Here is a 23107-nt window from a genome sequence, read left to right as displayed (position 1 = left end):
GTTAAACTAATGTTCAGAGGTTGTACACCTTTAAATTAACAAAGTTCTTGAGAATCGTGATCTTTATTTTAAGCAAAAGAATCGTGATTCTCATTTTATACAGAATCGTGCAGCTCTATTATGTGGTTCATGGGCATGGGTCAGTACCTATCCAAATTCATTCCCAACCTGTCTGAGCTGAGTGCTCCGCTCAGAAAGTTGCCGGAAAGTGACATTGAATGGCAGTGGGAAGACAGCCAGATCAAAAGCTTCGAAAAGATGAAATAACTTCTGATCAATGCACCGACACTGAATTACTATGATGTGCAAAAGCCTGCGACTTTGTTTGTCAATAAACTGACAGGCACAACAGTGCAGAGTATTATTAAGTCAATGAAGTTTGTTTTTGACAGACATGGCATGCCGGATATCGTGATGTCTGACAACGGACCTCAATACTCTTGTGCTGAATTCAGTAAGTTTGCAAAGCACTGGGAATTCACATATTTTAGTCCTGGACATGCGCAGGCCCAGATAACTATCCAAACTGTGATAAAGCTACTCAAGAAAGCTCAAGATGGGAAAGGAGATCCAGCGCATCGCACGGTTGGACACAACACTCCACTTGGGGGCATAAGTCACTCTCCTGCTCAGATCCTAATGGGTCGACGCCTGAAATCCACTACCACCACCCTGCTAAGACCTGACACATCTCGATCAAAAGAAAGATGGAAGGAAAACAACTCATACAGATTGAGCTACTCACAGGAGAGAGAGAGAGTGAGAATTCAGAGAGGAAATGAATGGCAACCAACAGTCATCATCAGCAGACATGAACAACCAAGGAGGTGCTGTACTTGAAAATAAAGAAGAGTAAAGATTCTGGTTGGTTGAAGCTACATGTTGTTTGTGCAGTTCATACATTACATTACTTGTCTTAATATTGTTTCAATCCTATGCTGGCACTGTATTGTCTTCACAAGTAGATACAGTATGGGTTTCCAATGGTCTCCATCTCAAGGTTTTCATTAATGTCACATGAATGTTGTGAACAGTACATTTCCACTGTCTGTGTTTGGTTTAATACTTACTTAACCTGCTTCTAGTCAGACAAAGTAAGTCTGTACATCAACGAAGTAAGACAAAGCTAGTCAAACCATCGGCGAAGCTAAACTGAGCATTCATCAAAACTTAGATTATTTAATAAAGCAATAAACCCCAAGAAGCAGTGGTTTACCAGTGCGTTTTATAACAGCTAAGGGGTGTTCTTATCGCGTCGTGCCTAAGAACGCCCCTTAGCTGTTATAAAACGCACTGGTAAACCACTGCTTCTTGGGGTTTATTGCTTTAATAAAAATTCTGTGAAAATGCTTTTGTATCTTCTTCCAATTACAACCCTAAATGTAACCAGCAGCTGGAGGAGAAGCAGTGATGCTCCAATAAAAACAAGAAGTGTTTTTACAGTTGAGTCCCGGTCAGTAGTGAACAATGGCTAAGCAGGACAGAATTACATTGTGTAGACTTCCTGCTAACATAAAGTGGGGTTGTTTCCAGGTAAAGAAAACTTTCAGTTTCGTTTTCATTTCGAAATATATTTGAAATAAAAAAAGCTTTTTGCTCTGTCTGTAAATTTCAGTTCAGAGTTTGTGTAACAGAAAGTTAGATGAATTATATTTTACACAAGCAACACAAACATCTCTGATACAAATAAACACATAGATTTCCCTTTATTTGTGTAACCTACAAATTTCATAAAATTACATTGAAAGTTACAGAGGTGCAAAGTTATAAATTTACCCAATGGCTGGAGTTAGCAAACAGACAGAGGGTTTGTTGTAATACTTGTTAGTAATTTATATTTAAGCACAAACAATTCAATACTATTCTGCATATAAAGAGGTGATTATTTTTTGTACATCTGTCTATAATGGAAAGATATACACACATCTATCCATCTCTCATCTAGAGGAATTCTGCTGTTATTGTCACCCAATTCAAAATAATCTCACAACATGAGTTCTGACGCGCTTTATCACCCTTTTGACTTCCAATATAATCTGCCCTGATCATCGGCTGTTTTTAAACAATCAGCCAATGTTAAAAAAATTTGGATCAATTGTAGACCCATATATATTGGTGCATGCCGAAAAAAAAAACATAATACATGCGGTTAGGTCATGAATAATAATCACAATGTTACACAATGCAAAGCAGTGACTGTCAGATCTTAAAGAAAGTGAATAAGTTGCCATAAAAAGAAGTGAAATTAATCTTGCTTTAATGATTGGCATGTGAGGAAGATAAAATTTTTTATCTTCCTCACATGACAATTCTTAAAGCAACCAGCAGCTGGAAAACAACAGGTTAACCATGAATGTGTTGCAATTGCCTGTGAAAGAAAAATAGAAATGGTTACAATTAGAAACAAATTGTAACACTTAAAAAATATCACAAAGCTCCAAGACATATGTTCAATTTCATTTCATTGATGATGAACACTTTGTTGGAGATTCCTAGATAGTAGATAAGAGCACTGATGAACTTTTCCTCTCTTTCAAATACTTTGAGGACCAGGAGTAAGTAGCATCTTCTTGAGGCTGACAAAATTATCCTAAAGATCTAAAAAACAAAACAACGGTTACTCATTCATTGTCAAATGTTTTAAATATATTAAATGATCTCTGTAATATGAAAATCGATATCATACATATACATGCATATTCAATAGCAAAAAAAAATAGCATAAGTAAAAAAATTAAGGAAAAAAAAATCATAAACGATTAGCAGTTACTTACACTGTACTGTAATCTGAATCGATTTAGATGTCATTTTAGGGGGAGGTTGAGGTCCTTTTGCTCCCAGATTCAGCTCTGCTTCACATCTGTACTGAGTTCCATTATCAGATCTGTTTGCAGTGATCTCAAGTGTAGATGTTTCATTCACTGGAGTCTTCATGGTGTTATTGAAGGTCTCAGATTTCACCTCTGTCTCTCCTTTAAACCATTTCACAATGAGATTCTTAACAGGAGCCACATTCACAATATCACACTGGAGCTGATACTGGGATCCCTCAATCATTGGTCGATCCACTGTGTTGATGGAGACATTGTCTGGAGTCTCTGTGAAAGATGATAAAAAACTGATATTACATCAATGAATTATATATCCTTTATTTCAGAGAATCAAAATTAATGACAATAACATGGAAACTCACTGTAAACTGTGACTGGGAGTAAATGTGTACATTGAGTCCTATTGTAGTTCATGTAGCACTGTGGCCGTATGTCCCATCGTCTCAGGTTAGACACTCTCCAGGTGACCAGTTTGTCTCCGGTCATGGGTACTGATCCTGTGGCTTCCCAGCCCATCCCATCATGTGTGACATCAGTGCTACAATCCACTGAAACAGAGCTGTCGTACTCCACAACAACACTTGATGGGTTTAACTGAAGAAGAGCGCAAATACCTGTTGAATATAATGATGGATAGCATGTCAAAATTCATTATGTAAGGGATAATGTAGAGGCAGCCGGTAGTTATCGGGAAATAAGCCCCGACAGTGTGATCAGGACCCGACGCGAAGCGGAGGGTCTTGTATCACACTGAAGGGGCTTATTTCCCAATAACTACCGGCTGCCTCTACATTATCCCGCTTATTACACGGCTACTTTCCACATAAGAAAAAAAACTGGACATGAATATGAATTTTAATGCATTTTATTGGCATATTTGTTTTAAATTAACATTTTATCCTTCCGCGAAACTTTTCACAGATGCATAAAATGATCGTAATACCTTATTAAGATCCTCTGCTTCATACTTGTCTGTCTCCATTTTTTTCTCTTTAACCAGTCTTTGAGAAGTTTTAATCCCCATTCTGTATTTTTGTGTGAGCTGGCTTCGTAGCTGTCATGCTCTATTTTGTCAAGTTCAGTCTCAGTAAGCTGTCTGTGTCTTGTCGTGGTTGTCGAGTGTTTGTCACAAGATGGCACCAAACAGACAGTAATCTTTATTGATCTTTATTGGCGCGGAGCGATTTTACTCGTACAAGTAGTCCGGCTATGCGTTATTAATTTGGAGCGGTTATTATTTGAAAAGAACGAACCTGCAAATGTCTCCACTGACCAATCAGAATCAAGCATTCCAGAGAGCCGTGTAATAAGTGTGGATAAAATCACTTTAGCACGTGATATCATAGCCGTTTGCTGCCCATACGCAGGGATTTGTACTCTCAAATGTTAAGGTACAACCCCTGTATTTTCCAAGCTCAGCCTTTAATTCTCTTACCAAAGGTATTTGAAGGATAAAATGATCATACTAATTTAGCATGGTACATTTATGATCAAAAATATTTTTTGCATTTATTTTAATTTTGATGATCATTGCCATAAATTACTCAAAATCACTCAAAGCTTTCTTTATAATGCAGTCGGTTTGAAGCAGATGGCAGTGTATTGCAAATATTTTCTGAGTGGTTCTTATGGTATCACATTTATGGTGCCAGGGTGTTTAAAAATGACTTTAAATTGATGGATGTTATGCTGAAGTTAAATACATATTAGCAATGTAGTTCATCCGTCAAACGTAACAATCCGTGAACTTACTATAAACAGTGATGTTCAGAGAATCTGATGTCACTTTAGGAGGAGGTTTAGGTCCATCTGCTCCCAGTTTAAGCTCTGCTTCACATCTGTACTGAGCTCCATTATCAGATCTGACTGCAGTGATCTGAAGTTTAGATGTTTTATTCACTGGAGTCTTCATGGTGTCAGTGAAGGTCTCAGTTTTCACCTTTGTCTCTCCTTTAAACCATTTCACAATGAGATTCTTAACAGGAGCCACATTCACAATGTCACACTGGAGCTCATACTGGGACCCCTCTATCATTGGTCGATCCACTCTGTTGATGGAGACACTATCTGGAGTCTCTGTGAAAGAAGATAAAAAAGTGATATTACATCAATGAATACCCTAGTGAAAAAATAGTATACTTAAGTACAATTTATTCATATGTACTTGAGTATAACTAAATGTATTTGTTGAACACTAAATATTGGTATACTTCAAGTCTGCTAAATTGGAACAACTAATTTTGTACTTAATGCACTTTAGTTGTGTGAAAGTAGTGCTGGGGTCCGACTTAAATTGTGTTAAATATACTTTTTTTGCGCTAAAGTGGAACTATTCAAAGTATACTTAAGTACAACTTAAGTATCTACCCTAATTTTGGACAATATACAGAACAGAACATTCAATGTGCACTTCAAATTTATTTTGATAACATTACAATTGCAACTAAATTACATTTTAATTACACTTATGTTATACTTATAATAAACTGAGGGCATAGTAGTATTTTACTAATAGTGACATTCAAACACATTTGAAGCATAATAAAATTGTATTGTAATAAAACTTTGAGTGAGATGTAGTATGTGTTACACTTTTAAGAAGGAAGCGAAGTCCATTCTTGATGCAACACATTTATTTCTGTAAAAATACAGGAAAAAACACATTAAATAAGGAGCACTCTCCGTCTCACGTGTACTGAAGCTTCTGCAGTGATACTAACACACTGCTTCTATGAGCCTCATCGAGTGATTCAGTATATCATAAGCAATAATATGTCACATAGTGCAAACACCTGAATATATACATGGCACCGAACACATTACCTCTTATGTCACAGTCAGTTCACATCACAATACATAGTACATGTGCTCACTCATTATTATTATTATTGCTTCTGTATAAAACGAAACACACTCTGCGCTCACAATCACAATGCCGAAATGTAAGGTTATTTTAACAAAACATCTTTAAAGTATCACAAGAACGCTCTCAACATCAACACAGGTGAGTAATACATCAATTCCATAGTCATAGCCATGACCACTGCACTTTGTATGCATTTTACTCCAGTATTGTTAAAGGTAGGGTAACAGATTTGATCCTGAAACATTTTTAGTTATGCTGGTTAAAAGTCTCCTCACATTCTGATAGCAATCACTGTGTTAAGTTGTTTAAATGTATTTGTAAAAATTTATGTCATCTGTGAAAGGCGTAGGACCAAAAAATGTTCAACAAATCATAGATTTCGGTCCGAACGGACGTTTCCTTTTATGTCCCTCATACGTAAGCGTAATTTGAATGCCCACCGCGCAGCGAGTCCACGCAGATACCATACGTCATCGGCGCTTTCGCGTGCGCTCTGTCTGTAAACAGCGAGAACAGCAAACTTTTCTGCTGAATTGACAACCTACACAGGAGCAACAAAACTAAATGCATCTTTTATAACAACAACAGCAAAAACTGCCTGGATCAGCAAGAGCAAAAACCCAAATTAACATCTGTAACTTTACTGCTTTAGCACGAGATGAGATGAAACAGCTGCAGGAGGCAAAGGGTCTGGACGTCGTTGCACTGTTTATTTTGGTAAGGTAGGTACGCGATATGTTTGTATTGAGATGGATTCAGATATTCTACTTTGATGAAACGTTGTGTTGCTTATGAAATTTGTGTTCGTTTTCCGGATTAGCATAACGATATAGTTACTACATCTACACAATCGAACGTGTGCTTAAACTAATTCTGATGTAAACCAGTTGTTTATGTTGGTTATTTTGGAAATGTTATTCACTTTGTCCTGCAAAGTTTTCTCACTGGTTAATGAGACATGAGACGACCGTCTGATCTGTGCGTGTTCATGTGTTTGGAAAGAGGCGTGACTTTGGATGGCGATTTGACTTGAGGGTGGGATCGGGATTTCATTGCTAGGCGGCTACCGTTAGCATTTTTCAAAATGTGTTACCCTACCTTTAACTATTTATATTAATTGTTTTATGTATTCAATTATATTTATATATTTTTAAATCACAGTGTAATTGGTATTCCATGTTTAAACCACTTTTTTAAATCCTCTAAAGATAACTTAAATCTGACATTCAAATGAACAACTTAAATGTACTGAACTCATATGCTATATTTTAACATGACAATCTCAATCAATGTACCATATTAAAGCATTGTAACCAAAAAGTCTGACTGTGATTCTCTTTAGTCTATTATAAAATGCCCTTTTAAACCGAAAATATAAAGGAATAATGTTTCTCAATGTTTTAATGTTTTCACATGCAATTACAGGCCTGTTAACAGCCTTGCTTTTAACCCAACACAACACTAATCCATGTTCATACACATCTATTTAACATCAATTCCCTTGTTTACCAGTCTCATCTCAGATAAATATATCCATTAACACTTATTTTGTGTATTTTAGGCACTTATTATTCATCTTTACCCATGCTAAACGCTACAAACTTTATTTAAACTTTTACTTAACACTGTCGTCCGCCATTTTAGATGCAGCAATCTTAATCAGGTCCAAACTTTATCATGCCCCCGGATTAAAACTACAAATGTTTCACATCACCATATTGTTTAGCATTAGCAGTTAATGTTTTTGTCAGCTTACCTGTAAAAATACAGGAAAAAACACATTAAATAAGGAGCACTCTCCGTCTCACGTGTACTGAAGCTTCTGCAGTGATACTTACACACTGCTTCTATAGACCCTTTTACTGTTTGTACACAATGATGACGTGGCAGCGTATGCGCGCGCATTTAGGCAACGGAAGTATCGTAAGAATCAGCAGTGAAGCAACACAAACAGTAAGTTATTTTTAAAAAGTTGACTTTATCAACATTTTCAACACAGCTACCAGATCCGTGTACTATAGTGGAGTGGATAGAAGACGTTAGCAGATGGCCAAAAATAAAGTTGCCAGATACATATATACGTATATTAGTATATTATATTTGAGCAACCAAACGCAACAACCAGACAACTTGATGCTGGGAAACCGTTTTAATAAACGTTCTGAGTTGCTACCACGTTAGAACCAATGGGGAATAACACTACTTCCGTTGCCCAAATGCGCGCGCAGGCTCTTTGATCACGTGAGCTGTAAAAGGGTCTATGAGCCTCATCGAGTGATTCAGTCATGTGTATGTGAGAGCGCCCCCTGCTGACAAGCCTGAGTTCAGCAAGAGCAACTACATTTAGGACAGTGCAAAATCACAATACAGCATGTCACAAACCTTAAATTGTTCACACTTAGAGATTAATACAAGTTTAAAATTTAAAGGGGGGGCAATAAGAACCTGCCTAATTTAAACACTCAGGGCTACATATGCTTAAGACATACTTAAAATTACTTGCAATGACATTGAAGGTACCTTCAACTCAGACTTCTAGTGTATTTTAGGTAATATTAAAATGTGCTTAAAGTGCAATTTAATTTAACTTAAAGTGTCATTAAAATACACTTCATGCAGGCTAGGACTTCTATTTAATAGTACCTTGAGAGCACTGAAAAAATATTAGTATTTCTTCATATTCTATTTACAGTGATTTATACACCAGGATTGAACATTTGCTTTACCCTGACACTTCATACAAACCACTTTGTATACAAATCTTGTGCTTGTCTGGATTTGAACCCGGGTCCCTCCCGTACAGAGATACTGTCTTTACCAACTGCGCCACCATTCATTTGCAGTGAGAACTGAATACCAACATAGTGTCTGCCTTGGCACAACAAGACAACTTGCCTCTCTCTGGCTAGACAGTAAGCACCATGACAAAGACTGGCATATAGGCACAAAAAACAGTATTGTTAATAAAGAGCTGCTTGCTATTACAGTTTTTCTCGATTGCTAAAACACTATAACCAGCCTTTTAAACTAAAATTTCAAAACCATAATGTCATTTTTCCAGAAGCACAATCATTTTGCTGAACAATTACCAAGGTGGAAACACTAAGAGTCAAAATTGAACACACATAAATCAGATCCTTCAATAGATATATAAAAGGGCCTGAATCAGTTCACTGAGCTTTGGAACAATGGATCCACAGAGAAATGAAGGAATAGGTCGAGGAGAAGGAGGAGGAAGACGAGGAGGAAGAGGAGGAGGCAGAGGGAAAGAAAGAGGATGTGGTGCAGGAGGAGGAAGAGGACATAGTGAAGGAGGAGGGAGAAGACATGATGAAGAAATAGGTTGAGAAGGAGGAGGAGGAGGGAGAGGACGACCAGAAGAGGAGGGAAAGGAGGAAGATGTGGTGAAGGAGGAGGAAGAGGACATGGTGAAGGAGGAGGAAGAGGAGGAGGACGTAGTGAAATAGGAGGAGGGAGAAGTAGGGCAAGATGACAAGCAGTCTCAGATGAAATTCGAGACACTCTAGCTGACCATGTCCTTGTCCATGGTATGACTATGAGGGAGGCTGAGCAAGTAAAGCCTAATTTGAGTCACTTCACTGTTCACTCCATCTTCAGAGCCTTCAGGGAGGAAAACAGATAGGTGTACTTACAGTAAGACTGCTCTATACAGTAACTTTAGTGTGCATACACTGTTGGACTATGCTACTGGAATAAAGAAATGTAGATCAGTAGATGAATGCCAGGGGTGGATCATGCAAGAGGATTTTACTCTCCCGGTCAAAAACCTTTGCACATGACCAAAAAAGACACAATCAATGTATGCATTAGCACATTTTTATTCATTCATGTGCTACACAGCACAACTGAAAAACATTTTTTTTTTTTTTACAGTTTTTCTCAATTGCTAAAACACTAAACCCTATTGTCTGAACCAAATGCTCAGTTGCCTGAACCCACTGACTGAATCAGTCACTCTTTTGGCAAAACCATAAGCACCTTTCACCTGTTTAAACACAACTTGTCAACACATTGTCATTGTGATGCACCAGTGCTGCAATATGGTGAGCACAAGTGACAAAAGTCAAACACAATGAAAGCACAAATGTCACCACTTGAACACAACAACTCAAAATTGATCACACTTGTGTCTAATGATATGAGGGAACATATACAGTAAGCCTGTTCAGAGAGCACTGGTTTGTAAGGCTCTACAATGGATAGATATCTGTGTGGAAGAATTTGTGTGAGAGGAGGTCGAGGTGGTCAGCGAAGACAAAGAACAGTCATATCTGATGAAATCAGAGCTACTGTGATTGACCATGTTCTGCAGAGGATTTCAGTTTTGTCTTTTTGTACAAGTGATAAATTTTTTTGTTTATTTTTGTTTTGCAGCATTCATTTAGCCTACAGTAAACAATAAACATTTATTTCTCAAGCTACATGTCCTGAGCATTGTGTTTTCTATTTTTCTACGTAGTGTTTGACTGCTCTGTAGTGTTTTGACTTGGTGCACAATTTGACAACATAGTTCAGTTTTGAGCACAGATTGACCTGTACTGAGGTGAAAGTTTGGTTTTGCAAGAAGAGTTTGAGGTTTTGTGAATGTAGCTTGAAAATTGGGTTTTGTGTTCACAGTTAAGAGAAAAGTAGAGCAGCATTCAAGAAATGTGTCTTAGCAATTGAGAAAAACTGTAATTATTCAGTCTCAACATCCCGTCTTTGTTCTGGGTCAGGCCAGAGAATCTCATCCACATCACAGGCTATATTGGTCCTAGCCACACAGCGAGAGTAAAATCCTCTTGCATGATCCACCCCTGGCATTCATCTACTGATATATTGATCTGTATGGAAGGCAATTTGATGCATTTCTTTATTCCAGTAGCATAATCCAACAGTGTATGCACACTAAAGTTTCTGTACAGATCAGTTTTACTGTAAGTACACCTATCTGTTTTCCTCCCTGAAGGCTCTGAAGATGGAGTCAACAGTGAAGTGACTCAAATTAGGCTTTACTCATTGCTCACCCTCCCTCATAGTCATACCATGGACAAGGACATGGTCAGCTAGAGTGGCTCGAATTTCATCTGAGAATGCTTGTCACCTTGCCCTTTGTCTCCCTACTCCTCCTCCTCTTCCTCCTCCTTCACCATGTCCTCTTCCTCCTCCTTCACCACATCATCCTCCTCTTCCTCCTACTTCACCACGTCCTCCTTTTTTCCTCCTCCTCTTCCTATACCAAGTCCTCTCCCTCCTCCTTCACCACTTCCTCTTTCTTTCCCTTCTCCTCTCCCTCCTCCTCCTTTTCCTCCTCCTCTTTGACCTATTCCTTTATTTCTCTGTGGATCCATTGTTCCAAAGCTCAGTGAACTGATTCAGGCCCTTTTATTTATCTATTGAAGGATCTGATTGAAGTGTGTTCAATTTTGACTCTTAGTGTTTCCACCTTGGTAATTCTTTTCTAATTGAGCCTAAGCTGTGCTGACTTGAGTGAACAGTATTGAATGCTAGTGCTTTCCATATGATCAGATGGTGTAAGCATTGAGAAATGTAGGGATTTGTGTGTAGAGTTTTGAAGTATAAGTTCACCAAATCTGACTCATGTGTAAAAGCAGGGGAGTAGTGTTTATAGTTCAGCAAAATAATTGTGCTTCTTGAAAAATGGTGTTATGTTTTTGAAATTTTAGTTCAAAACCCTGGTTATAGTGTTTTAAGCAATCGAGAAAAACTGTTAAGTGACAGTTCAATCAGGGTTATTTTACAAACGGTTTATTTCTAAAGGTGTTGTTTACCATTCTTACAATAACACCACACTTACAAAAAGAAACAACTCAGTTGTTCAGTTGGAAGATGGAACCCTCTGTAAAATCACGAGTCTTGTGGCTTTTAAATTGGATACCTCCAAGACACATATCTCTTGTGTTTTAGTTAAGGAGCTTGTGAGAATTGGAAATGAACTTTGCAAAGATGTTCAACTTAAATTAAACAAAGATCCTCTTCATTTGTAACTGAAGTGCATGACACAAAAAATGTATTTGCTATCCATCCTTACTCACTCCAAAGAAAATGTATCATGATCAGGTCAAAAGACAAAATATATGTTATCACAATGCCAAACAATTGAAAGGGATTAATAGCATTTCTTGACTTAGGCTGATATTTAAGTGTTTATGCATTCATATTTTTTCATGTACAAACTTAATGAAAGGAGAGATATACATGTAAATTTAGTGTCATTGTTGTAAAAAAATTTTTATTTTTGTTTCCATTAGTACAGTAACCTTTTTTGTAAGGAGTTATATACTGTATGATAAATATGTGTATATGAAGCTTTTCTGTTAAATAAAATAATTGTTCTTCAAGCACAAAAAAGTACTTGTATTATGACAAATATTTTGGTAAAGACACGCCAAGTTCTATATAGTCAAACAATGTTGTAGATAGAAACAAGAACCTAATCAGTATACTTTCTCAAAGCACACTGTAATTCAACTTAAAGTGTACCTCCCATAATGGCATGTACAAAAGCTGCACTACTTTACAACTTATTTTTAGTGCACAAAGTTACTCTGCCTGCATTTGAAGAAAGCATGAAATAAGTACAATTATGGGGTATTTTCATTTAGTACATAGATGTGTTAATGTATTTGCAGTATACTTAGCATTAAATAAATGCATTTAAAATATATTTTAGTATATTTATTTTTTAATAGGGTAGATATTATATCCTGAATTTCAGAGAATTAAATAATGACAAAAGCAGGGAAACTCACTGTAAACCGTGACTGGGAGTAAAGTTGAACATTGTTTCCTGTTGTAGATTATAAAGCACTCTGCCCATATGTCCCATTGTCTCAGGTTAGACACTCTCCAGGTGATCAGTTTGGCTTTGGTCATGGGTACTGATCTTACATTGACTTCCCAACCAATCCCATCATGTGTGACATCAGTGCTACAATCCACTGAAACAGAGCTGTCGTACTCCACAACAACACTCGATGGGTTGAGCTTTAAAGGACATTTAGCTTGTGTACCTGTTAAATATAAAAGTTAAAGAGTTAAGTTATAGCATATAATAACAGCACTCAAATATCAGATTACAAGCAGACTGAAAAATAAAGTGTTGTTATAACTTCAAACTGACCACTGGCCACACGTTAAGGGTTTGGTATTTTATAGCATTGGGCCAATGCCACATACATACATGTGACGGAGAAATGATTTTGGATGGTCCATAAAATCATTTAGTGTCACAATTATATAATAAAACATAAAAGCACTGAGACATTAATTACTGAATGGCATTTGAAGTTCACATGTTACATTACTGAAGAATGAGAGTAAAGATTAATCTTAACAATTATCATACAAGTTTTCTGATACAAGCTGTTTATTGATATAAAAAGGAATTTAAGACAAACCTGTGAGAGACACTAATTGAGAAACCGCAGAGAGATAAAAAAGTCCAAGCAAACCCTGAAGCATGTTGTATGTGTTTTAAAAATATAAGAGGATATGAAAATTAAAAGATCCCTCAACTTTATATCTTTATCTTTCCTATAGGCCTTTATCTATATTTAATTCCACTGAGATCTGTGACTGAAAAGCTTCACCTCAAGCAGATATAAAGCTAAAACAAACCCCACCCAGAAGGGTTTTCCTTTCACTGATATTTCTGGATGGGTTCCTATACCATTATGTTTATTTAACACCAGAAAATAGAGCAAAATAAAACATTTAGAAATAACTAGAAGCAATCATCAGAGGATACAAAAATACACAATCATAAATTAGCACAATTTAGGAAATTGTGTTTAATACTAAAGGGGTCTGTTTTTTCACTTTCAAATTTCAGGTTTTTGTTGTGAACAAAGAGCCATCCTGTGGTGACCGCAGGACACAACAGAAGAAAACATGTTCTGCACATTGTGGAGACACAATTTAATGAAAACTGGTAAACATCTAATAAATAATGTAACTTATTTAATAAAAGTAGCCAGAAGCAAAATATAATACTCATCAGATATACTTAGGGATATTAGACATAGTAAATCAATGTATGACATAGTGTAGTGGTTTGTGCATATAAAAACATTACTAGAATATTACACATTCCCATCCACAAATATGTGTACTTCTGTTCCATTAGCTCCCATGTAAGAGTATATACATATACAAGGCATGTATATGTAATTTAAAATCTCTGCTTTGGTTTTAAAGACCATTTGATATCCTGTCTGTGGCATGAGATTTTGGGATGGGGCTTCAGCCTCCTATGACCCTGAAAAGGATTAACAGTTTCAGATTTCAGATCACTGTCAAAAATCCAATTAATTAAATGTTGGATGGGCAAAAATAGATAGGTTAAAACAATTTACCTGTTTGGGGTTAGTTGAGAAGACATTATTTTAAATCTGCATTACTTTATGTTTAAAACATCAAATAAACGGTTATTTTCAAATCCAGACCCCATTCAGATTGGCAAGTGTTGACTGAACTAATTAAGACAAATCTGGTCGATATTTGTTCTTATGAATGTTTTCTGACAGCAATAATATTACTGTTATTTGGTCACAAAATGTAATTGTTAGAGTTGTTCAGGCGTGAATGTATGTGCTCAAGTTCAAATATGCGGTCGGTTAATAAAGGTAGTGTCTATTGAAAAATGTGCTTGGACACTTTCGGACAGAGATGAGCTTTAGAGGATCACCGTTGTAAAAGAGAGCGCCAATATTAGAAATTCACTTGGTTAGATATACCAAAGTCAAGCATGGCGCATTGGACATGGAAGAACTGAACAGTATATTTTAGGCAGTGTTTGAATTATGTCAAAAATTATGGGGGTCCCCTAAGGGGATTTTTATGTTGGTCCTGGACGTGTTTAAATTTCAAATTTAAATGTCAACGCTTATGAGGGTCACCTAGCTAAGCCCCACCCCCTGGCCAAGCCCCCGTCATTAAAGGGTCGCTGTGATTTCACAAAGAAAGATGTAATCCTGGATTAAGAATCATCTGATCCTGGTTTTAATCAAAGAAACCCCAAATTACCCTTAACTCAACTTATCTTAATTAGTGTGAAACAGTGGAAGGCCAGACATCAATGAAATAATTTTTAAATAAAGTCGTGGTTTAATGGATAACATTAAGTTTTTTGAGTCTTGGATGGAATAATTTTCGTGGGGGTGGGAAAATAAAATATGAACAAATGTACAAATAAATTAAGGTCTAACAGTAGTATTTAGGTACAGAAATAGAATCAAATGAATAATAACACTATCTTCTTCATTGAAATATTATTTAAAAAATACAATTTTATGTTCATGTAGTATTTTAATTTTAATAAAATCGATGGGATCCTGGATATTTTTGGCCATTTTTTTTGTATATTTTGAAATATATTTTAAAAATATTTTTAAAGCATTTATATTCACATCGCACTCGAAGAAAAAAACTTAGTTTATGTTACATACCTGTGAACATAAAAGGTTTGAATACTTTAAAAGTATATTATATTCAACTGTAAAAAATATAAACTCCAAAATTTTGGCCAGGATAATTTTTTGGCATATGGGTTGTAAAATATGTATTTGTTGCACTGAAATACATTTTGTAATATTTTGATATGAAGGTTAAGACTAAATATAGCCTATTGTCAAATTAAGAAATATATTTAATTAGGTTTTGCTTTATGTATTTTTATTTAAATTAGTGTGAAATAATAGTTTGTAAAGAATTTTTCAAAACCCCCCAATCCTTAATCTAACAATCTGTCACTTCCTTCAGAAAACAGCGTGAGGCGCACTTGAGAGTTTATATTAATTTCAAACAGAAATCTTTTGGATTAGTTTATTGTGAAATTAGGACAAATAAGGGACAGTATCGCTTTGTGGCAGCGCAGCATGATAATTTTTAATTCTTATTTTTATTTTATTTTAATAAAAACAGCCCGAATTTATCTTTTTGTGCTTTGACTCCTTCAATGCTTAAAGGAAGTCCGGGACCACCCCAGCTCCCCCTCAATCTGAACACTGATTTTAGGAGGGGATTATTTAATTTAATTTATTAATTCATTTTTATTTATTAATTTAATACAGACACATAATACACCATAACCACACATTTTCTCAAATTCCCTAAAGCAGCTATCTGCTACTTTATTTATTTATTTAACTTTTATTTAACCATGCTAAATCCTATTAAAATATCACTTCCTCAAGGGAGACCTGGTCAACAAGTGAGAAGGCATTTGAAAAATCCCTAATACTGATGTATCTAGTTATTCCATTCTCTATTTTCTTTATTTTTTGTTTAAATCTTATGTTGGCACTGTATTGTCTTCACAAGTAGATATGGGTTTCTAATGGTCTCCATCTCAAGGTTTTTATTAACGTCACATGAATGTTGTAAACAGTACATTTCCACTGTCTGTGGTTTAATACCACCTAAATCTGCTACTAGTCAGACAAAGTAACTCTGTCCATTGACAAAGTTAGATTAAGCTAGTCAGACCATCGACGAAGCTAAACTGAGCATTGAATACAACTAAGATTATTCAATAAATCATTTATCATTTTATTCAACACTTAGTCTCCTGCCTGCTGTATATTCTCTTCATTTCTGTATCTGCCTGATGGATTTGAAGTAGTATATCACACAGGTTTGATATTTAAGTATGGACTTTATAATTAGACCTAGAATATCTGCAAGCCATATCCATAATGGGACCTATCCATTTCAGTTGGATATCTCAATATGAACACCAAAAGTTTGCACGAACTGTCTTCACATTTTCATACATATTATGTATTTCACAAGTTTTTATTAAAGGTATAGCGGAAGATTTTCTTTTTCCGGGTGGATCGTCAAGACTATTGTTAATCTCAGTTGTCAATCATTCTGATGATATGTTTACGTTTATGTTTGCTCGTACCTAGGTTCGCTTTCTGCGCATGCGCACTTTCAGGTGTATATGTGCGGTGGGCTTTGTTTTTGAGCCATTCATTGAAGCTTGCGTTCTCACCGTATTTTTTCAAAATGTCTTAGGGTCGCAAGAGAAAAAGTGTTTATGAATTGTATGACAACAAGAGAAAGACCTCTGAAGAAAGAAACAAGACTAGAGTGCTTTTGGGAGACTATTTCACACAGGTTGGGCTTCCCACTGATGCCTCAGTCGCGAAGTTTCTACTCGACAGGTAAAGTTTGGCATGCTATTTGGAGAAATCCATTTAAAATGACTACTTGTAAAAGTTGATGTAAGCTATGATTAGCGATGCTAGCCCTGGCACAAGTCACGAACCATGCAGAAATAATAAACATCTCAATGTATGAGCCATGCCGGCAGCAACTTGTATCAGAGCTAATAGAAGAGGCTCCCTCTCGGGAGGAGGTAGAGTGTTGACCATGTGCATTTTTTTTTTTAAAGTGGAGGTGCGGTCCTTTAAAAAAGATTCGGGAAAATCTTTCGCTATACCTTTACTTAAAATTTATAAGTATTATTATTATTATTATTATTTTGCACAACCATTTGAAGCATTAAATTCAATCACAACTTATTGTCCGAGCCATGCTCATAAAGGAAGGAAGTGAAACCATATAATTTAACTTTCAGTTAATAATTTAACTTTCTCCAAATATATTTAAAAACAAAAGCTCTTTGTCTGGAAATTTTAGTTTAGAGTTTGTATAACAGAAAGTTAAATTAATCATATTTGTACACAAGCAACACTCTGTTACAAATAAACACTGAGGTTCCCCTTTATTTGTGTAACCTACAATTCTAATAAAATTACATTAAAAGTTACAGAGGTGCAAAGTTACCCAAACTTACCCAATGAGTGGAGTAAATTAGCAGATAGATGGTTTGTTGTTATACTTTATACATTTCTATTTAAGCACAAATAATTCGGTACTATTCTGTCAATAAACTAGAAGTGACTATTGTTTGTACATCTGTCTATAATGGATAGATATACACACATCTATCCATACAACTCTTTTTTCTATCTCATCCTCTCAGAAATGCTTTCCTTATGGGCCTCAAACCTGAACTCCTGACTTCCTTATAAAACACCTCTCAACAGTCTTGGTTCCTCTAATAATTTTTTATAAACATATTTTTTGCAGCATTATATATTAAAATAAAATCACATGACTGTTGCTTATGCCATTTTCATTGTTTTTATCAGGGCTTTGAACCAGATTTTTTTGCCCAGTTGGTTCGTTCCGAACAGAAATGTTTCCGGACCAATAACCAGTCAGGAGGGGGCAATCAGAAAATTCAAATGAAAGTAGATACTTGTTTAGAAAATACTAAGCATGGTTCCCAAAATCTTGTGCAATGCCACGTGCTCTAATATAGATGGTATTCATTTTTTGTATTTTGCATGGATTAAACAACACAGTTCTGTTCCAGAATAGTTCACTTTAAATAAATTGTCATAATTTACTCATCCTAATGTTATTTCAAACCTGTATGAGTTTTTCTTCTGATGAACACAAAGTAAAATATTTTGGTAATATATTTAGCCAGAAAGTTGAACCCCATTGACTGCCATGTTATTTTGTTCCTACATATGAAGTCAATGGGATCCATCAACTGATTTTGGTTACCGACATTCTTATCTTTTTTTCTTTTTTTGTGTTCAGCAGTAGAAAGAAACTCATACAGGTTTGAAAGAAGTTTAGGTATATGACCATTTCAATTAAGTGAACTAATCCTTAAGGAGGCTATCTAATTACACAGAGTTGTTAGTTAACATTCTGACATATCAGGACAGTTTGGGAAAATATTAGACTACTTAAAAATGTGTTTTTCTACTCTGTCTGATCTGACTTTCATTGTTTATTTCATTGTATTGTGACACAACTGAATGCTATTTTTACATATCATCTGTTCTGTTGTCAGACATAAAGAAAGAGTTTAAAATAGTGACTAAACACGACCCAATAACACCTCGTGTTTAATCCAACCAGCTGTTACTTTATACTGCTAAAATCTTGATTTAAATGCGACATTGTCTGATAAAATCACCATACATTTACATTGAGCTGATATGAGGTGATTTCGGATTACCTGTGTGTCTCATGCAGGGTTGCTCTTCTCATCTGGTTGTGTTTATGAACACTTTTAATTTTAAATGCGAGTGATAGTTTAATTGTCGATCGCGTATAGCGCAGACAATTCAGCGCAAATTAAAAAATATACTGTTACGCAGGCGCGCGCATACCGCACCATAGGGAGTGAGAGAGCTCATGCACAGAGAACTCATGATACTCGATCAACCGTCTTATCTGTCAGTAACATCTGTTGACTGTTAACGTTTACGTGAAAAGACAAGTACATGAAGGTGGAAAACAACGCCAACTTTTAATTCCTTCACTCGTCATGTAAGAGAGTCACGTCGAGGTTCCGCACGCAGCAGGGAGAAAGCGTGCACACAAGAGCACTGCTAAGCGCTTGCAACAGCGAACGAAGCCGTTTTAAATAGTAAAATAAAATGGTACTGGTAATCATGAAAAATCTATTTGATTTGTGTTGATTTGTGCCAGTGTTGAGTCTGTGGCAGGGCGCCCGCTCCTTCTTCGCGTTCGCAAGAGTCTCAAATCAAACAGTGATTGACAACTGGTCCAATGGTGCGGTGGGGGTCGTGGTGTCTCTTTCCTCCTGTTTTAAAAACGCGCAACTACTGTGCTCGCTTCTTCGCGTTCGCGCGAGTCTCATATCAAACAGTGATTGACAGCTCTCTGGTCCAATGGTGCGGTGGGCATTTTCAGGTTGACAGTAAATCTAGCTGGCCCAATGAGATTGGAGGGGGGCACCAGGGGGGGCCAATCATATTCCAGGGGGGGCCGGTGCCACCCCATGCCCCCCCTCTAGACACGCCCCTGCAGGGCATAAAAGAATACTGTGGTATTTCGAGATCATTTTGTTTGTATGTGTCCTGACAAGAACAGAAAGATTGTTTGCTTTCTATTTGAAACGTGTCTCTCAGTGTATGCACTTTTGAATGCACTTAAACAAGCGCACACACATAGACGGAGGATGAATTCCAAACAGCGCTTCGGGAAGAAGGTGCAACATAAACAGTCTCTCCACATAAAGTGAAAATTACGTTTTGTTTTTCAGTGCTTTATTTGCCAAATGTATTTTAATGGACTACAGTATGAAACACAGTGGCGCACTGGCGCAACTCTCTCTCAAGTTTACACATCAAGAGTTCTGATCTTTGAAGGGCATAGGGATGATCACGTTTGATTGGAGTTGGACCGAACACATTCAACCACATGTGCGTCTGTGCGTACAGAAATTGCTCACTTTAGAGCCTTTTTGTGGTTAAATGGTTTATAATGACTTAAGTGTTAACATTTGCAAGCCTTTGAAACACGTGCAAATCGGCAACTTTAACCTATTTAAATTTGCATATTAATCCGTGAATCGCATGCGAGCTGAACCGTGGGTTGTGATCTATACGGATCACGGATCAACAGTGATCTGTTACACCACTAATTAGTATTAAAAAGAAACAAACATCTTGAGATACTTGGTACAGTAGCCTACAATGTTCACCTCTTATGATTGAGCATTAGAGACTTTGGCTTGAGTAGGCTACCTGCTGTTGGCAAGCTTCTCATTTCTCAGATGAGTCAACGACGACCGGAAGTGAACCTCACAGAGTCATATTGCAGAGAATTCTTGTCAAAGAACGAAGAAAATAAGTTTGAAAATAAGTTTGGTGGTACAAAATAAAACGTAACGCTTTTCTAACTTCTAACTTTTGGGAGTACTTCGACTCGGCGCAGTAACACTCTCCCTCTCCCATTATGAGAGGGAGAAGGGGAGCGGATTTTTCAGGCGAGTCGAAGTACTCCCAAAAGTGCTGTTCCGCCATACAATATAGTTCCTCTATTAAATCCGCTTAGAAAAGCGCTACGTTTTATTTTGTACCACCAAACTTGCTCGTATAACTACTCGTCTTAAATAGGAAAAACGTTGATGTGTTTGGTCACTTCTAACTTTATCTCTGAGTGGTACCATTGAATGAATGGGGCTAAGCTAAATGCTATCGAAGTGTCGCAGCGCGCTCCAGCGCTTACGTGCACGCACACAGATGATAGAGGGATGTATCAACTCTTCTTAGTTAAGGTAATAACATATTTTAATATTGAAAATGAGTAGACTATTTCTTTAAATGTTAATACTTAAACGCTACATATTGCAATGCAATATATATTTATATTTTAGCAATGCTCTCCCACATCTTTTGCTATCATAACTGCACTTATGTCCGTCGTTGGTATAAGTTGCAGAAGGGTGATAATTCACAGTTTTACACCATCTTGCTGTTACATTTCTCTGTCATTTCGGCGTTCCTACAGACTGAACTACTGTAGTGAATCCACCCTTACAGTTTGACACAAAAGTTTGAGTAAATTTATTTTGGTGGTTTTCACATGAAGGCAGGCGGGGTTCAGATTGTTAGAAATGTAAGTGGGAGTGCCAAGGAAATGAGTGAACACCCCAAATATAATATATCTGTGAGCTGTACACACTATGCCCTCTTAAAAAAATGGTACATGATTGACGCCCCTGGATTAAGGTGGTGAGGGTAGGTCAACCATATGATCATGTGACATGCCATATATTACCCAGCTGACAAACAATACAAATTTTGTCTTAAAACTAGACTTATTGTGTTAGGTCATTTTACTCAAAATTTTCTGAAATCAGATGGATTTCTGATTTCTGACTTACTTGACGCTATACTTTTGCTAAAAGCCATAACTGTTTGCAAATGCGCACACTAACAAAGCTGATTTTATCTCCACAGGAAATCACACGGCAGATGGCTGCAAATGCATCTGCCCTGAAACCAATCTCTTTTTACTAACTGGGCGTATTCTCACAGAAAGTCTTGTTATATAGTCACAGAAAATGTAATAATTTTTTTTCGTGTCTATGGCACAAATTTCTATAAATAGTTTTTAGTGTCTGTACACGACTTTCTGTTTCGTGTCATTTTATGTATTGTTTTCTCATAGTTTTTTCCTATTTTCTTACCATTGTCGCTTGAGGTTGGGGTTAGAATCAGTTTCTGTTACATTTTTAGACATCCTAAACCAAACCCCAACTCCAGGCGAGAATAGTTTTAAAGGTCACGTTCTTCCTGATCCCATTTTTCAAGCTTTAGTTAGTGTGTAATGTTGCTATAATAGCATAAACAATACCTGCAAAATGATAAACCTAAAAGTTCACTGCCAGGCGATATATTTCCTCCTTCAAAGCCCTAACCCTAACCCAACATGAACACATGTTATATTGTGCACTGTAAACACAATCAAAGCTTCAAAAACACAGAAAATGGGACCTTTAAAAGCCGAAGAAAAACATGTAGAAACCAATACATAAAAGAACATCCTAACCCAATCCCCATATCTAACCCCAAGCGACAATGATTTAAAAATACGGGGAAAAAATGAGAAAACGCTACATAAAATGACACGAAAAAGAAAGTCATGCCACGGACATGAAAAATAGAAATTCGTTCGTCATGCCATGGACACAAATACATTTATCAAATTTTTCGTGACTATAACACGATTAAATAGCAAATGTAATAGATTGTTTAAATAGCAAATGTTTTGCGCCCATGGGCGTTCTGATCTAAAAACTAGGTGTGTTCAGGCACATTGTTGGCGCGTTGCTATTTTGAGGCAACTAAAATAGACTACGCCATTGACCAGGTCTAAAATCAATGGCGCAATATTGTTTTTGTAATTTAAAGAGTGCGTTTGTAATATGCGCTTATAAACTGGATGACAGTGTGCTTTTGCTTATCACATGCATGGATGCGCAGCAGCACACAGACGTTTTTAAATATGACAAATTAAAGAATTAAAATGTGAAAGATTATTATTGAGTCTCTTGGACATAAATGAGTACAGATTTTGAGACGTTAGAAGGCATAAAGAGTAGCTTCACCTGTAGCCTGGTAAGTAATTAAATGTTTTGCTTAAAGCAAATGCAAATATTACATTTATTTTCAAATGTTTTTTTATGCTACCCCATGGATTTATTGTAATATGATGAGATGAGAACCTTTTTAAGTAACGCTTTTCAAAACACTCATGACTGGTGAGTGCTGAAGGCTCTCCACAGGTTTGTAAATCCTTTATCTCATGTTCCTGTATCCATACATTCACAGCGATTAAAAGCCTTTTTTGATATCGTAAAGAAAACACATCAATTTTTTTGCACAAATTCACAGGAGAGATCTTCTGATAGTAAGAGAAAAGACCAAAAGCTCTTCTTGGCATGTTTAGGATGTTGCTGTATTTAAAGTCTGCTTCATGACTGCACTGTATGTTCATCATTTTGTAAGTAACGTTTGTTACTGCCCCAATAAAACACTTT

The 23107-nt window shown here is 36.4% G+C and overlaps 1 protein-coding gene across 1 annotated transcript; it reads right to left on the bottom strand.

Moving 5' to 3' along the window:
* Positions 1 to 1691: 1691 nt before the first annotated feature.
* Positions 1692 to 13308, bottom strand: LOC135735603 (vascular cell adhesion protein 1-like). Its single transcript, XM_065254067.2, has 6 exons — positions 13119 to 13308; positions 12471 to 12731; positions 4584 to 4907; positions 3194 to 3445; positions 2775 to 3098; positions 1692 to 2598 (listed from the first exon to the last, which is right to left on the bottom strand). The coding sequence occupies exons 1-6, from the start codon at positions 13180 to 13182 to the stop codon at positions 2591 to 2593; spliced, it is 1233 nt and encodes a 410-aa protein (XP_065110139.1). The 5' UTR covers positions 13183 to 13308; the 3' UTR covers positions 1692 to 2590.
* Positions 13309 to 23107: the final 9799 nt, after the last annotated feature.

Source organism: Paramisgurnus dabryanus, chromosome 3 (assembly GCF_030506205.2).
Source record: "Paramisgurnus dabryanus chromosome 3, PD_genome_1.1, whole genome shotgun sequence".
NCBI lineage: Eukaryota > Metazoa > Chordata > Actinopteri > Cypriniformes > Cobitidae > Paramisgurnus > Paramisgurnus dabryanus.
Note: the sequence above shows the minus strand (reverse complement) of the source record. Positions and strands in the feature narration are given on the sequence as shown.